This window comes from Aspergillus chevalieri, chromosome 1, assembly GCF_016861735.1.
Source record: "Aspergillus chevalieri M1 DNA, chromosome 1, nearly complete sequence".
In the NCBI taxonomy this organism is placed as follows: Eukaryota; Fungi; Ascomycota; class Eurotiomycetes; order Eurotiales; family Aspergillaceae; genus Aspergillus; species Aspergillus chevalieri.
The window spans coordinates 3,807,345-3,824,060 of record NC_057362.1 but is presented as its reverse complement, the minus strand read 5'-3'; the positions used below and the strand labels follow the sequence as shown (position 1 = coordinate 3,824,060).

The 16,716-nt window shown below is 50.1% G+C and overlaps 7 protein-coding genes across 7 annotated transcripts; 3 read left to right on the top strand and 4 right to left on the bottom strand.

Moving 5' to 3' along the window:
- Positions 1 to 578: 578 nt before the first annotated feature.
- ACHE_11322A (NACHT and Ankyrin domain protein) lies at positions 579 to 4,434 on the top strand (the record flags this gene model as incomplete). Its single annotated transcript, XM_043275879.1, has 6 exons — positions 579 to 982; positions 1,044 to 1,108; positions 1,169 to 1,363; positions 1,432 to 1,456; positions 1,519 to 2,076; positions 2,133 to 4,434. The coding sequence occupies 6 exons, from the start codon at positions 579 to 581 to the stop codon at positions 4,432 to 4,434; spliced, it is 3,549 nt and encodes a 1,182-aa protein (XP_043132442.1).
- Positions 4,435 to 4,766: 332 nt separating this feature from the next.
- Positions 4,767 to 6,231, bottom strand: NAM9 (mitochondrial 37S ribosomal protein uS4m; the record flags this gene model as incomplete). The annotated part of the gene is made up of 3 exons (XM_043275878.1): positions 4,767 to 5,651; positions 5,703 to 6,140; positions 6,196 to 6,231. The coding sequence occupies 3 exons, from the start codon at positions 6,229 to 6,231 to the stop codon at positions 4,767 to 4,769; spliced, it is 1,359 nt and encodes a 452-aa protein (XP_043132441.1).
- A 555-nt stretch (positions 6,232 to 6,786) lies between these two features.
- Positions 6,787 to 9,150, bottom strand: ACHE_11320S (putative DNA repair protein Rad26; the record flags this gene model as incomplete). Its single annotated transcript, XM_043275877.1, has 2 exons — positions 6,787 to 8,622; positions 8,677 to 9,150. The coding sequence occupies 2 exons, from the start codon at positions 9,148 to 9,150 to the stop codon at positions 6,787 to 6,789; spliced, it is 2,310 nt and encodes a 769-aa protein (XP_043132440.1).
- Positions 9,151 to 9,550: 400 nt separating this feature from the next.
- cds1 (phosphatidate cytidylyltransferase) lies at positions 9,551 to 11,125 on the top strand (the record flags this gene model as incomplete). The annotated part of the gene is made up of 4 exons (XM_043275875.1): positions 9,551 to 9,739; positions 9,809 to 10,181; positions 10,241 to 11,034; positions 11,087 to 11,125. The coding sequence occupies 4 exons, from the start codon at positions 9,551 to 9,553 to the stop codon at positions 11,123 to 11,125; spliced, it is 1,395 nt and encodes a 464-aa protein (XP_043132439.1).
- Positions 11,126 to 12,804: 1,679 nt separating this feature from the next.
- Positions 12,805 to 14,200, bottom strand: CTK2 (putative cyclin; the record flags this gene model as incomplete). The annotated part of the gene is made up of 5 exons (XM_043275874.1): positions 12,805 to 13,211; positions 13,261 to 13,588; positions 13,644 to 13,772; positions 13,822 to 13,903; positions 13,956 to 14,200. The coding sequence occupies 5 exons, from the start codon at positions 14,198 to 14,200 to the stop codon at positions 12,805 to 12,807; spliced, it is 1,191 nt and encodes a 396-aa protein (XP_043132438.1).
- Positions 14,201 to 14,398: 198 nt separating this feature from the next.
- On the bottom strand, positions 14,399 to 15,204 carry ACHE_11317S (uncharacterized protein; the record flags this gene model as incomplete). Its single annotated transcript, XM_043275873.1, has 2 exons — positions 14,399 to 14,996; positions 15,119 to 15,204. 2 exons carry the CDS (start codon positions 15,202 to 15,204, stop codon positions 14,399 to 14,401), a joined length of 684 nt encoding a protein of 227 aa, XP_043132437.1.
- Positions 15,205 to 15,844: 640 nt separating this feature from the next.
- ACHE_11316A (uncharacterized protein) lies at positions 15,845 to 16,105 on the top strand (the record flags this gene model as incomplete). Its single annotated transcript, XM_043275872.1, has 1 exon — positions 15,845 to 16,105. The coding sequence occupies one exon, from the start codon at positions 15,845 to 15,847 to the stop codon at positions 16,103 to 16,105; it is 261 nt and encodes an 86-aa protein (XP_043132436.1).
- Between the last annotated feature and the right edge of the window lie 611 nt (positions 16,106 to 16,716).

Genomic DNA, 16,716 nt, shown 5'->3' with positions numbered 1-16,716 from the left:
GCTTTTGGTCACCAATCCGGCCTTATCGTTGCGATTGGCCGCGCCATCTCTGAGAATCATAAGTCGGCGCTTAGAGTCTGGCAGGTGAATGGCGCTGACAGCCACCTTTATGCAAGTCTGTCACATCGTATCCGGAAGACGATGACGAATTAAGATAGAAACAACACGGTTTATGGCGCTGATGATGGGCGGCTACAATGGACAATCTATGGCTCGCTGTAAAGCGAGACTGGGGGATTCGTGTGCAGAAGCAGAGACCTGGGGTGCTTATTGAGCTGTTATAATGTCGGTCGTCGGTAAGTCTTATGATAGTCAATGAAGGATATTCTGTTTCCTTCCGTTGGCGGCTTGCAAAAATAGTTGGAAAAACGAAATAGATGCTAAGTTATTATTCTTTCGTCGCCCAGATTTCCTACGGCTTGGGTTCCCTTCTGTTTCATTTCCTTTGACCAACTGCTGCTGTTCCTTTAACCCCCCGTCCTCGTCCTTTTTCCAACTGTCTATATACTACTTCGCCATTAAATCTATTATTCCGCATGGATATTGATGGTTGAGTATCGCCAGTATCCTTGGTCATAATGGCAGAAACTCCAACCATTCGCAAGATCCTCGCCAACGTTATCCAAGCATCCCGCATTGTCATACGTTGTCTTGCCAGCGGTCGGGATTCCCAGGAACCTTCGCAACGGGCCTTTCTGCTACTAGTCGACATCCTGGACCTGCTTTACTGTATCAAAGATCAGACCAGCGGGCTATGGACGACAGGCGATAAATGGCTCGCGTGGAAGCAGGAGACACGGGTTCTCGATCTTTACAAAACCCTGAAGTGGTTCGACTCGACGATGAAAGCAATCGAGTTGTATTTCCAGCCTGGGGGTGTGGGTGTTTGTCACTTTAGGAAGCATCTTTTGGAGAGGACGTTTTTGCCACGGTTGGAGCAATATAGGATTGCTTTTCTGCTGTGGATGCAGCCGGAATCCAGGTTCGTATTATTTTATTTGATCACTGTCTTGTGATGCAGGGGTGTCACTAATAGTTCAAAGCGAACGGTCTAGCTTGGCTCGTGAGATCAGGGATTGCCTGAAGAGATTCCAAGACGTAGAACCTGGTAAGCTCTCTTACACTCACACGGATACACAAGCATTGTCCCTGTTGCTGACTTGAGCAGCGAATCATCAATTTAATTTAGAATTCGAGGAAGACGTCCACGGGATCACCAGTCGATTAACCTCGGGGCATTTTATTACCCTTGCAGACTTGTGCAACAGACGGCACCAGGGATCGTGCAGCTGGATATTTGAAGATACCCAGTATAAGGAGTGGTTGCTGGGGTCGTTCAGAACACTTTATTGTGTTGGGGCGCGTATGTATAGCCCTGCATTGATAATGGTCACCAGGTTCGACACTAACAGCCCCATGAACGTTATATAGCCGGTGCAGGAAAGACGTTTTTATCGTGAGTCCCCGAAGTCTCCTGGCAGTGTCTAAGCATGTTTAACTTACACTTCTTGTGTCTAGATCCGTGATTATCGATTCCCTCCAGAAAACGTTCGCCTCCTCTGACATCGCGACGATATTCATTTACTGCCATGATAAAAAGAACAAGGAGCTGTCCTCCCTCGATCTTCTCCGCAACATCTTAGCACAGCTCGTCTACCGCAAACGGAGCCTCTCCTACGCAACCTCTTCTTTATATTACTCCGAGTCTTTGCAACCAGGCCGTGCATCTCCAAAGACATACCAAAATGCAATCCGGGCGGAGGTTAATCGGTACTCCAAGGTCTTCTTCGTGGTGGATGGATTGGACATGCTACCCGATAAGGATCGCATTCTTAGTCGTCTTCAAAAACTCCCGGGGCATGCGCAGCTGTTGTTTACTCTGCGCGAGGCCCCTCTGATTGACATAGATAGCTCTTTCGTACACGTTCGAGCTTCTGACGAGGACCTCCAAAGCTATATACTCTCGAATATCGAATCTGATGCGAACCTTGCAAGCCTTTTAATGGAGGGTATGCCTTCAAAGTATGGACTGCAATATGAAGTCGTGCACTCCGTCGTGCAGAAATCTCATGGAGTGTACGTACATGATCTATCTCATCCTCATCGGACCTGGTTAACCACCATCGCTGTAGATTTCTTCTGGCAAAGATTCACCTAGACCTCTTATCAAGATACACTGACCAGAGCCTCCTTCTACGAGCTCTCCACCACCTACCAGAATCTCTGAGCGAGGCATACGGAGAAGCTATGAAGCAAATTCTCAGCTCGAATCCTCGTGCGGCCCGCTACATTTACTGGACGCTACATGCGCTCCGGCCTCTAACAGTGTCGGAACTGAAGTGTGCCACGAAGACTTCTGATTCCGAGGAAAGTAAAGAGCATGTGAGCTTCGAGCACGCTATCCAGATCCAGAGCGCTGGGCTCTTAACAGTCGATGCCCAAACTGGTACCGTCCGCTTTGTCCACAAAACCGCAAGAGAATACTTGGAGGGAGCAGCAGCGCGGGTATTCTTTCCGAGTGCACAGAAAGAGATCGCTGAAGCTTGTCTGATGGCCATCACCCCTGACGAGGTCGTTGATGATTGCTACATCAGTGATAAAGCTACGCCTCGCAGCGCCAGTAAGGGGTTCCTCAGGTATGCCGCTACGTATTGGGGCTACCATGCGCGCGAGGTACCAGAAGACGAGCAAACGATCCAGGTCCTCGTTCGAACCTTTCTCAATAAGCTTCAATGGAGACGCCCGCTTCCAAAGGATAGCACAGATGCGAAAGAGATGCCGACAGAAATGGGGCTGGGTAAATATCCCCCAGACTGGAGTGCTGTGCATATCCTATCATTCTTTGGGATTCTCGGAAAGACCAAACGACTCCTTGAGCAGGGTGCCAATGCCGACATGAATGACAATTTCCTGAAACTCACGCCGCTACACTGCGCGGCTAGCCGTGGTAATGAAGAAATGGTCAAATTTCTACTCGATAGCGGCGTTGATGGTAATGCTGTTTCTCGGGATGGTAGTACGGCGTTGCACATGGCTACCCAGAATGGCCAGCGGAAGTGCATGAAGCTATTGCTTTCGCAGCAGGTAAATCCGCAAATTGCCAACCACCAGGGAGCCAAATGTCTCCAATTAGCGGTTGGAACGGCCGCTGATGAGGCAACGGTTCCATTGCTGGTGAAGAATAGGGCAGGAATAAACAGTCGAAATCTTCGAACGGGTGACACCGCATTGCATCTGGCAGTCAAATGGAAACGACCACGAATAATTCTGTTCCTCCTGGAAAAGGGAGCAGCGATGAATATGGCTAACGAAGATGGTCTGACTCCGCTACAACTGGCAGCGAAGCTTGACAATTGTGAAGCTATCTCCTTGTTGCTTCAACGAGGCGCGCAACTAGAGACTCGCTCACTTTCTGGTCTGACAGCCTTGCAAATTGCGGCGCAAAAGAAACACTGGATTGCCCTTGACTTGTTGGTGATCGGAGGTGCGAACATCAATGCATGGACGCAGAATGGAGAGACTTTACTCCACGAGGAGGCCAAGGAGTCCTCGAACCCTTCCATCGCGGCTAAACTGGTCAATCAGGGTGCGAACATTGAAGCTCGCTCGTCTAAGGGATACACAGCCCTCCAGTACGCTGCTATATCAGGAAACAAGACGATGTTCATGTTCCTCCTTGCCCAAGGCGCCAACGTCGACGTCCTAACACCAAAAGGAGAAACCCTCCTCCACATAACTCCACCACTGAACAATGACTACCTCAGCATCCTGCAAGCCCTCGTTGACCGCGGCCTAAGCCCAAACGCCGTCTCCAGCCAGGGCTGGACGGCCCTCCACCAAACCGTCCACGCAGGCACCGGCGCGCTGGATCTCGAATACGACAATACAAAAGAATACATCGAGTTACTACTCCACCACGGTGCCGACATCAACGCCTACACCATCTCCCCAATCGCAGAAACACCCCTTCACCTCGCCACCCGCGCAAACATCCCCCGTCCACCCCTCCTCTCTCTCCTCATATCCCTCGGCGCAGACATCAACGCTATGACAAACGAGGGCAAAACGCCCCTCCACCTCGCCGGCGAGCGCGCCCGAGAGCCCATCTTTCGCATCCTCCTCGGCGCCGGCGCCGATCTTTTCCTTGAGATCCCGGATACCAGTGTTAATCCTGATGCGCATGTGCCTGCATATGGGTCTGGGTCTGGGTGCGTGAGCGCGGGAAGCACTGCATTTGATCTTGCGCGTAAGAACCCGTTTAGTGTGCTTTGGATTGATGAGGATGGAATGATGAGGCCGGTTCCAGAGAGGAAGAGGAGGGATAGTGCTGGGACGGTTTTTGAGGTTGAGAATGGGGCTTCTTCTGATGGGTCTGAGGATGAGATGGCAGAGTCGACGCTTGTAGGCAGTGAAAAGAGTTTTGTTTTGGGTTAGCTTTTTTGGTATCTGGTGATTTTCTTCGAATTTTTGGTTATTTGCTGGATATGGATATGAGAGATGATACCCTAATGAGCTAGTCATATATCGATATTTTGTTTACTACGCTATACTTCCTCCGAATGCTATAACATAGGTGCCTTGTTATGTACTGTTATGCATACAAGTGCTTGTATACCGATGCTGATAAGAATTCATTGCTACATGTACAGAAACACCATTTATCATGACTTTTGGCCCTCAAACATAACCAGTGACCCAGTAATACAGGAGTTGGAACGATGAAAAGTGGGAGAAGAAAAGATTATATAGGGACAAGCAGACAACCACTACCGCCGTCTCAGATACCAAGCAAAAGCAGCCGTGTTAATGCTCTCCGAGAACGGCGACGGCACCTCCGAGAACCCAGGACGGGCAACCGGATGCCGCAGGTAGACGGCAGCGCAGATGTTCTGGTTGACTTCGAGGTATCGCGGGATAAACGCAAAGGCGCTCATGTAGTCCCGCGGCCGCCAGGGTGTGGCGTACGGTTTTGTGCTGTCGATCGGGTTGTCGCGCATCTGGATCAAAGCCCGCCTGAGCGTGTCAATCTCATCTTCTGTCAATTCTGAGGTGTCGATTTCTTCCGCTGGGTTCTCGGTGGCCTTTTGGAAGGCTTCGGTCAGTGCCTGGCCGGGTCGTGAGTCGGGGGCTTCGGTCTCTGCGACGGGCTCGGAGGATTCGGCTGCTGGTTGGGACTCGGTGTTCTTTCCCTTGCTATCGGCCTTCTTCTCTACACGCTTGGCTTTCAGAAGCGTCATCAGCTCTGAGAATTGAGACTCGAGGTTGTCGTTGAGGATGCTGCTCGACTCCGAGCGGGAGAGGACTCGTTTGATCGCCTTTTGGAACCCACGCAGCTCCTGCTTCTTCTTAGCGGGCAGATCCGACTTCTCCTTAGACATTATGGTCTTGGCCTGGGCCATCAGACCCTTCAATGTCGTCCGAGTGTCCTCCGGCTGAGCCTCCTCCGCTTCAGGCTTCTGCTCCTCTTTCCCTTCCTTTTGTTCCTCCGCAGCACCCTCCTCGCCTTCTTCGGGTGTCTCCGCCTTTTGCCTGGCAATACGTCCTTCCCGACGCTCCGCCTTGCTCTTGGGTGCACCGGTAGCGTACATGACCCGTTCGGGATCGACCTGGAACATATCACCGGGGTTGAGGAGGTAACCGGGGTATCTCATCTGTATCAGTTAGCTCCAACTCAAAAACCAAAATGGTAAACGAAAGCGCACCTCCTTCCCATTAACCGTAACCGCGCCGTGAACCACAAACTGCCTCGCCTGCCGGGTACTACTCGCAAACAACGCCCGGAAAATAGCCGTATCCAACCTCCTCTCCAACGGCGCAAATGTCATCTGCGTAAACGGCGTAAGTTTCTCCTTCTTTGCACGCTCCATCTCCCACGGACTCATTATTCCTGAGCCACGACCGCTGGAAGCAATCGACCCGTCGTCCTGGGCCAGCCGTGTAGCGTCCATAGGGACGACGCTGCGGATACGGCGGGAGAACATGCGCTCCCATTGGGTTTCGGGGACTTGTTCGCCGTGATATGCGCGGGCGGCGGATTTGGCGGTCCATTTCTGTTGGAAGAAGGTGCGGTTGCTGGTGCTGGGGTTGCGGAAGCGTTGGAGGTTATAGAGGTTGTATTTGCTCCATGATTGCCGGATTTTCTGCGATCGTTAGCACCGCAATGGTATAGCGAGAAGAAGAGCTGAGAGTACGTACAGCCCGGCTTAAAGGAGTCGTGGCCCTGTTTCTCATGATGGCGGGTCTGGGCTATGGTGTCTGGCCTTGTCCCTCCGGTCCTTGACCGTATACAGAATGTCGGCCAAATTTCGCAGTCACGTGTGTCACCCAAATCACACCTGAATTTTAAGGTACTAACACAGACTCATTTTTATTGGCTAACTCAGCTCGCTTACCACTAGCGCGTGCACGGACCGTCATCTTTCCCTATATAAGGTTCTTCTCCCTGCCACCCTTTAGCCCTTTTTTTCTTTTCTTCTTCATACTTACCTTGTTTGGGTGGCTGCGCTCAAGTAGGCGGCTTACCACGGATTGGGCCCTGCATTGCACAGCGCGGCGGAACAATCCGTTCAACGGCCTTCGGGTCATTGACAGGCGTATTCTTTGGCACCGTTCCTTCGGGAGCACTCTATTTCCTTTTCATCAGGTCTTGGGCTATATGCCCGAGGGTGGAGAAGAGGTTCTACAGAATATCGTAGACATAAAGAATGTTGTTGAACTTTGATTCGCATATATTGTGATATCTCTCAACTCTTTAACTAGGCCATTAATTATTCGTACATTCGTTTTCTACTCCGTCCTGATCGCGCCGGGAAATGCCTCTAACAATGCTTCCGCCTCCTGCGGATTCACCGCGTCGTCCAACATCTCATGCGCCATTTCCACCGTCTCATCCTCAATACCCTCTTCCAACACCAATCCTTCACTAAATGCTAACCTCGTCAACACCACAATGAACTTCTGCTTTCCACCAGCAACCTTCCCCAGCTTTGACTGCAAATCAACACCTTCGTGCCGCTGCATAACCCCATAAACCAACCGCATCAACGCATTCACCAGTGACGCGTGCATGTCTCGCTCAGGCGGGTACGAGTACAGCGCATCCAGCTCGTCATGCATCGCTCGTATCAATCTTGCCAGCACGGTTGGATGGTTGGCGATCACGGAACTTCCATGCTCATTCCTTGGAGCCATGGGTGGGAAAGCTATCGCCATCAACAACGATAATGCCTCTTGTCGCATATTGCAGATTTCCATCTTCGTGTACGCTTCCTGTCCCTCGTCGACCTGTGGCATCTCGCTGAGGAGGTTTGCGACCCGGTCGACGATGTAGTTCTCGTTGGCGATTTGGTCGGCTTCTGTCTCGCGAATGGGACCGAAGGAGTTGTCGCGGATGCTAGTTATTAGGAGGTTTAAAGTTAGGATGATGTCCTGGATGGGCTGGGAGCAGTTCAGCATCATTAGGATGAAGTCGTAGCGGATGTGGCGCCAGAAGTTTTCTAACGCGCCGCTGAGGTGTAGACATCCGGACACCATTCGATAGAGCAGGCTTAATGCCTCGGTTGAATTGACGTCGTGCTCTAGCTGGGATTGTGGTGTTTGGCGGATCTGTCCTAGGTTCTGTCGCCAGACAGGGGAGTGCTTGAATCGTGGTACGCCGTTGACGTCTCCTGAGTCTTGCAGCACGGGCACGACAGGCTCGATCATCCCTGAAACGGATGAACACATGTCCAAGCCTAAGAGGAAATTGATAATCACCATGAACATCGGAATAGGCGTGTAGAATTTCTCTCTCAACGAGCGTGACCATAATCCAGCAATGATCCGCGCATATCCCTCCACATAGTTCCCCAAATCGAGCCTGGCCGTTTCTTCCAGGACAATGCTCGACAACTTTCGCTCTGGCTCCGATGGGAACGTCAAGGAGGCCAGTATCTCCAGATCTCGCTCTTCATTTGGCCAAGTCCGATGATCCAAGATACGCTTCATGAATCGTAGGTTTGCATCCTCTCTTGGCGGGGGCGGAAGCTCCTGATTCTGTTCTTCGTTCACATCTGTATCCAGCAGCATCGCATCATCCGACAATGTCCTGGATGTCTCTTCGGCTGCCAATTCTCTGACCCGCCCGCTAAGCTGTAGCTTTGTCGGGCTGTCCTCGCTCAGCTGTCTTTTCCTCTTGCCCGGTACGACGGGAGTCGTTTGTTTAGACCTAGCCGCTGACTTGCTGGGCGAAATCGCAATAATCTCATCGTCATCGAATCCATCGCGAAATGGGAGAGTCTTAGGCTTCTTTGGAGTCACGGGCGGTGCTTTCTCCACGGCTTTCGTTTTTGCTTTCAAATCCTTGGTGCGCATCACCTCGTCCGCCAGGTCTTGTCGCAGAAATGCGTTCTCCGTAGCCAAAATCTTTCCTTCCGCGCGAAGTGCTTCCAAGTCCTGTTTATGCTTCAGCGCTTCCTCCTCCATCGACTGGCGTAGTGCTGCCATTTGCCGGTCATAGTTCTGGGCTAGCTTCGCTTGATTTGAGCGAATGATTGCGATTTCGCCGGCCTTGGTTTCAGCTAGGGATTTGGCTGCGGCCAGCTCTTCCATAGCTTGTTTGTTGCGTTCGCTCTCCCATGCCAACTATCCAAATTAGCCCTCAGTCCAGTTCAAGTAATTCCATCAGGTATGAGCTACCTTTTCCATGAGAGAATTGTAAGCATCGTTGATTCCCGGCTCGTCGCCTACAAGATCTTTATCCATGTAATCGTCCGTGGGATTTATATACGCTCGAGAATCCCTATTCACCACCGGGATATGGCCTTGCTGCTGCTGAAGTGCATCCTGCTCCGCAAAGGCCATCGCCTGGTCCAACGGGCTCGTAGATCCCAGATCATCGTCAAAGACTTCTGCGTCCAACTCCCCCACATCCAAGTTTCCATATTCATTTGTCAGACCACTCTGTAGTCGCGTATTCGTAGGACCGGACTGTCCTAGGTCTCGTGACGCAAAGTTTCGCGGAGGTTCTGGGGGTCTTGTGGGCGCAGAGTGAGGCTTCTGCTGCTTGGCTTGGGTAGAACGGATCGCGTTCTGCTCCAGCTGGAGCAACGTCGCTGGAGGTAAATCATCGAATCCATCGTCGGAGAAGAAGTCCTCGTCGTGGTCGTCCATGCCAAGTAGCCATGAATGGGGTGGTTTATGCGGGAGGATCGGTTGAGATGGTGGAAAGGGAGAGTGCAAACAGAGTAAATGCAGTCAAGGATGAATCTCGTCAAGAATAAATCATTCTATGCTGGTAGAAAGAATACTTAAAGTATTCAAAGAAAAGTAGAGAGAATTGCGGCTCTTCCGCCCGTCACATGAATGAATAATCTCCCCCCGGACTAACTTCGAATCTTCCCAACTGTCTCTTTTCCTCCTCTTCTTCGCTTTTTCTTTTCGCGTCTTGCCAGAGGTTGGACCCTGATCTGCGATTTCGATCTTTTTTCTTTCCTTCTTTCTTTTTCCTTTTCCTTCTCTCCTCTCCTCTCCTCTCCTTTCCCCCCTATCCTTCCTTCTCCGTCTTCACACCATGTCCAAGTCTCGTCGGAACGTCAGGTTCCAGCATCGGAACTCCAACGAACGACGCATGAGTGTGTCCTCCGACGTTAGCGATGCGCCGTCTGAGGCAGGCAACCCATCCCAGAACAGCAACAGCGTTGCTGTCGCCGGCAATAGCGAGGGCAATGGTGCCTCGAGGCCTTCCACCATCCCCGAGGAGGTGAGCTCAGCCCAATGAGGTCATCTGGCATCCGTGTATAACGCTGACACAAATTGTTCAACACCCCAGAAGCCCGACAAGCCCCAACTCTCCGACTATGAGAAGAAGAAGCAGACATTTATTACACGGACAATATGGACCTTTGTCATGATTGCGGGGTTCTTCATTGCCATGTTCTCCGGCCACATCTACATCATCGGTCTTGCGACTGCTGTTCAAATCGTCTCGTTCAAGGAGGTTATCGCCATTGCCAATGTCCCCAGCAAAGAGAAGAATCTCCGGTTTACCAAGTCACTTAACTGGTATTTCCTGGCCACCACCATGTACTTTCTGTACGGAGAGAGTGTCATCTACTACTTCAAGCATGTCCTGCTGGTGGATAAGGTTTTGCTGCCCCTGGCTACCCACCATCGCTTCATCAGCTTCATGCTCTATGTCATGGGTAGGTTTGCGCGCCATCTCCCCTCCTTTCTGCCCGCCGCTTATTTGAAATCTCTCTAGGTTTCGTTTTCTTCGTCGCATCCTTGCAGAAGGGCCACTACCGCTTCCAGTTCACCCAGTGGGCCTGGACGCACATGGCGCTCTACCTGATTGTCGTGCAGGCGCACTTTGTCATGAACAACGTCCTGGAGGGCATGATTTGGTTCTTCCTGCCCGCGTCCTTGGTGATTACAAACGATATCTTCGCCTACGTTTGCGGTATCACTTTCGGTCGCACTCAATTGATCCAGTTGTCGCCAAAGAAGACGGTTGAAGGGTTCGTGGGCGCCTGGTTTTGCACCATTGGTTTCGGTTATTTCATGACCAACATCCTCATGCGCTACAAGTACTTCATTTGCCCTGTCAATGACCTCGGTGCGAACGTTTTGACCGGACTGGAGTGCACGCCCAACCCGACCTTTGTGCCCCAGCCCTACACTATTCCTGACTGGACTGGCGTTGGTACGACATTCTACATCCAACCCATTCAGTTCCACATCCTGGTTTTCGCGTCCTTTGCCTCCTTGATCGCGCCGTTTGGTGGATTCTTCGCTTCCGGACTTAAGCGCACGTTCAAGATCAAGGACTTTGGCGAGTCAATCCCTGGCCATGGTGGTATCACGGACCGTATGGACTGCCAGTTCATTATGGGATTCTTCGCCTACATGTACTACCACAGCTTCATTGCCGTGTACAAGGCCAGTGTTGGGGACATCATTGAGACCGCCATCAACGGTCTGACTGTCGAAGAACAGCTTGAGGTTGTCCGTGGTTTGGGCAAGTATTTGTACAACCAGGGGACAGTCTCGGAAACTGTATGTTCTCCCTCTATCCCTCTCTTTTTGGTCACATTTCTAACAGCGGTAGATTTTGGATTGCCTGAACACCGAACTCATGCGTCGGTAAGCGCATCAAAATTGACGACCTTTCCATTTCTTTCCTTCATGTTAGCTTCTATGATTATTTCAACCATGCCCCTTTTGAGCTCTCCCAACCGTGACAAGCGGAAGTGAACATTGCGAACGTGAAATTCAATTTAATAGTTTATTTATTTACCGAATTTCCTTCAACATTCTCCGGGGCTTTCTCATTTATCCTTTTGATTCAAACGGACCATCGACCACCTTGCCCATGCGACATTCCTCGCCCATCGACCTCAAAAATGAACCCGTGCTTTCTTGCCCTCCCCGGTCATGCTTTGAACTTGATTCTTGTCATCCCATTGTGGCCTATGAGCGTATCTTATGAGGAAAAGGCCAGTAGGTTTGGATGGTTCTCTTGCGTTTCCCAGAAAAACTTTGACTTCTTCGTCCATTTTTGCTTTACCTTTTTTGTTCTTGCTCGGTCCGGTTACGCCGTCTGCGGATGAGATGGATTGGAGTGAGATGAGCAGTGTCTTGCTACACGTTGCAGATAAAATTGATCCTATATAACCCAATGAATTACTTGATTGACAGGGAAGCGCTTATTGGAAGTGTTTGATTTCTGATATTATACTGGCCAAGTATACATCTTTACCATCGAACCAATCCATTCACGCGTAAAGCATTCAAAACATCATTCCCATAGACCGATATTCATTTACTCATAATCGTCATCCTGAGCAAAAAGCTCACGATCTGCAGTCCTTCCTCGGCATCCTCATCCCCCCAGGGCTTCAACCCAAAGGCCGTCATGAAAGAAGTCCATCAGCCATACGACTTGATCACTTGCTTCTCGGCAGGACTGAGCCAATGGACTCTATAGCGTGCAAGACGTGGTTAGCGTTCATTCTCCCATGGATGCACCTTTTATCCAAGGAAGATGTTTTGATAGGGACTCGGGGCCATACGGAGAGCATCACTGGCGGGCATTTTGGAATTGTTTTGGTTTTGGTTGAGTGGTTGGTCTTTGGGGGAGGAGATGGTGTGGAGATCCCACGTTATACGCAAGGTAGCGTTGCGGTTGTTGCCATATTCGGCAGGTGTCCCTATGTCTAGATCCTCAAGGTGCTACCATACCATGGAGATGTAAGGGTTGTTCTTTTGGATTGGAGTAGTAAGTCTACTGAAGCCTACGATGTGACCTGATCTATGCCGCAAGGCTACCACTTTTGGGTACAACACAGCTTTGAATAGATGAACTACTCTGCAGCCTGAGTTGTGTATTATAGGAGCAACTAAGTCACCAAAGAATACATTCAGGTTAATGTAGTATAGATCAGGAATGCTTGATTTTGGATATTGCTCACTGCCAGCAGTGAAGTCGTTGTTGAACTAAAGATATGCTCCATGTGAATGAGCGCTCATTTTTAAATACAAACACACTCGATTCACTACATTGAGCCATCACGCTTCAATGTACACAATGGGTATTATTTCAATGCTCTATCCTTTCTGTGGCCTGAAAAATTCGGTAGGGTATCAACAAATCGTCAGTGAGACAGTATATGCGCCGGTTATTCAATTGCATGATGACAGTTTCGCAGGTTTGCTCCGGATGAGGTGGCTCCTAAATAAGGGAATTGCATAGCTGGTCCTCAGGCATGCAGGACTCATAGCCTGTAGATGTGCAAGAAGACCATGTGATAATGCATTATGACCATATCATCTCTCATCCTCAACTTCGTACTCCTCCATCTCAACCTTGAAGTACTGTGCGACCTTCGACTTCTCCGCATCTGCGCACTCTGGGTCGATCATAAACCTTACCGCTCCGTCTCGTCCTCGTTCGCCAGGATTAGGTCTGTCGTCGTTCGCCGCGACTGGCGTCAGTGGATGGATACCTCCCTTTTCCGGCATGGCGTCCTTGTTGCTTAGTTTGAAACCGTTGATGGTCCTGGTGGTCGTATCTTTTCTATCGACCCAGTGGGTATACCGTGGTAGTTTTTGTGCTTCAGCTTCTTGATTTAAAGGGATGCGGACGGTGAGGAATCGGTCTGAAGGGAAATGCGGTCCAACTGTTGTAGCGCCGCGTTGGTGGGTGTAGAGTTCTAGTAAGTCGAAGAGAGTTTCTTTGATTGTCAGTAAGTTCCTTGAAGCGGTGGAAGTACTTAGACCTACCCATAACCTCTTCTCGACTGGTTTTCCATTGCTCGTAATCCACTCCTGACTCCACCACCTCGCTTCGTTGATCCAGCAATCGCCCGGCCAATTCCAGACAAGCGAAGGCCATGGTAGATGTAGTTTGCTTGATGGGTGCAAAAGTCCGGTAAAGATCTTGCGAAATACGGTAAGCAACCCGGGATATCTCCGATTGCTGCGTTAGGCCGTAATGTCTAGCCAGCTTGATAAGTGGTTTTTGCGGATGACGGGTCCGAAAGTCGAACCCCGATGCTTCAAGCATAAGCCTCTCCAGTCCGATGATGCCCCGGGAATGCACTTCAAAGATCTAATCGAGTCAGTCATTGCGCTTCCCGTAAGTAAAGAGGCTTAATCGAACCTACCTGTTCATCAGGAGACATCTGCTCTGCTGGAGAACGCTTGAGATTGTAAGCGCCACAAACAATCTCCCGGGACTTCTTGAGGGTGTCTTCGATCTTGCAGGCCGTAAACAACGCGGCTGCTGCAGCATCCTGACACAATCAGCCATCAAGTCAAACGAAATAAAGAGAGTAAGAATACCATATAGTTATATTCATTATCCGGGTGAGATAATCGGAACTTATGATAATACACCACAGCCGTATTGAACGTCCTGATAGGCCTAGTTCGTAGTTAGTATCTTATTCCACAATTTCGGCTTCGATTAAACGTACAAATGAAGAACCCGGCGCACATTGTCAATCCAAGTCACACCCTGAAGTCGCAACGCTTCCTCGCGAAGAGGATTCACACCCATGGCTGCTATGCAGTCCTGAATAGTCTGCTCGAAGATGTAAGGCTTGGCTACTTGGATGAAGGATGGATGGATGGGCGGAGGATCCGGAACGGCAGGCTCGATTTGCTTCTTAGGGTCATTGGCGGATTCTAAAGAAAGTCTCCTGGCTCTAGATTCATGCATATTTGAGGATTTATTGGCTGAAGGAGGTTATTGAAGGTGTCTGTCTTTTCATGGATCGCGGTTGATGGTGGCCGTGATGAATATCACGTGTTGATTCGGCATATTGTTATTCCGGATAATCGAATATTACCGAAGATAGTAAGGCATGGCTTTAGGAACCCAAATGATACAGGTGTATTGTTATTGTACATTGAGCTATCAATTAACCTCCGCGTGATTCTCCAGCGCTTGATGAAGCTTTCCGAATATACCATCGTGCCACGTCTGTATATCTTCCCATTCCTTCGACGTTGCCTTGGCAAATGCCAGCCAGGCACCAACAATCAAGTCTGCGTACCATGGTGTGGCCCCCTCCAGGAACGGCCCTTCCATATTCTTTTTATAAAGACCTGCCAAGCTCCCAAGCGCCTGCTTGAAGCTATTGAGCACCTTCACCCTTTCTTCACCGCGAACCGTAAGTTTCTCCCAATCGTCAACCCCCGCCCTTTCGCAAAAGGTAGCCTTGGAAGCCTTTGCAGTGGCCGGATTTGAAGGCATCCCGTGAATAAAAAGGACAACGTGCTGGGTCAAAAGGGTATCTACTAGGGCATTGAGCCCTTTCGCGTTATAGCTCACCATCGAGCCGTGAGGGAACAATGAAGGGCCATCGGGATATGTTTTGTCGAGATACTGCGCGATTTCGAGCGAGTCTCCAACAATATCACCGGTGGAGAGGTTGTGGATTACGGGTAGAGGATAGAACAACTGCCCTATCTGTGGGTGCGGTTCGGGGGTGCGCCTAGTCTTTTGCGGACGCCTGTGACGTCTGGTACTTCAACCCATTCTGTCTGGTAATTGACGCCTTCGAAATTAAGGGCATATCTGTCAAGATATCATGGCCAGCCGTGGCTCAATTGCGGGAAGCTCTGTGAAACTTACCGAGTCTTCCAGGGATTGAGCGCAAAGCAAGTGGCCGGGTGACCGGAGGCAATATCGTAGAAGGGGATGGGCTCGGAAGTATCCATTGCGATTTTCTGCTTTTCTGCTGTCGTTTTCGCTGTCCTAATTTGCAATAGGGAAGTTGAGGTCTCATATATGGGGTAATAAGTTGCGGCTACTTCCGGTCAGGAACGATCCAAGATGGCCGAGGCTGTGCCATGAGTCATTATGAGTTTGTAAATCCTCATTACGTGCCAATTCTGCAGCTGTAGATTAACCAAGGCACACTGATTATGTTGGGCACTATCGAACATACTGAAGATGAGAGATGCAATCACTGATCTCAGTGTGGTGATGGCATGGGTGTGGCGGTGCGGGGACTGCCAAATCGGGCGCCTTGTACTACATTAATTTCACCTCATTCAACTACTACATGAACTATCTCAGCTTCTACTGTGAACTCGTACCATTCCATAACTCTCCCAGTCTGTGTCAAGTCAGCCCTATTTAATAGCCCTACTGATCAACGCGCCAACCGCTAATCATTCCCGTAGGTATCACGTATGGAGTACTCACGGTTCTCTTGAGTACAAGCTGAATCGCCATCGCGGTGCGGCGAGCCTTTGCCATGGAAATTTTTGAATCAGATTCCCCTGATTCCGTGGCCGTGGCTGTGCCTGAACAAACCTACTACCATTACCACATACCTTTGGAACGGATTCCTGGATGGCCATGTACATCTTCTTCGGTCTAACAGCTACCATCGCCTGGTTCCAATACGACTACAATGGAGAAGTCCTCTGGTTTCTCTTCCAGCTGTGTCAGAATCTCAAAATCTTCTTCGACCCGGATGTATGCTCTCTCGGCAAAAAGAAGAAACTCCCCAATGGCTCGGAGGTCAAGGTCAATAAACCTTTGATCGGGTTCAGAGCGTGCGAGAAACAGACGACGAGGTTCGGGGCTGCTCCTGGTGGGACTTTTACCTAGCAAGTGGAGGTACGAACGGGCGTATTTGGGGATTTGACATGGATGGAGATTCTGCTGTGACTGAGAGGGATGAAGGATTATCCTGCTTTGACGTGTCATTTGCTATTCGACATGCTCGTAAATTGTCCAAGCAGATGGTACTGTGTATCATTAATGAAAGCTAACGTACTCCACATGCGAATGTAACACACGGGCGAATGTAACACGAAATCACTCCGCCGCGACTTCCGATTTCTACTACAAATTTCACCACACCCAACGATGCCTCAGAAACATGATGAAAGCCAAGTAATATTGGCCCTTCAAGCTATGCAAAATGATAAAAATCTAAGCGCTCGAGCCGCTGGCAGGATCTATCACGTGGATCATGTGAAGCTTAGTCGCCGCCGGGGTGGCATGCGATCACGATGCAATATATCAGCCAATTCACGGAAGCTCACTGATCTAGAGGAATCAACAATTGTCGAACACATACTTGATCTAGATTCCAAAGGGTTTCCTCCTCGGTTGTCTGGTGTGGAAGATATGGCCAACAGACTACTCACAACGCGCGACGCGGGACGCGTTGGGGTAAACTGGGCTAGCACCTTTGTCAAACGGCACCCAGAGCT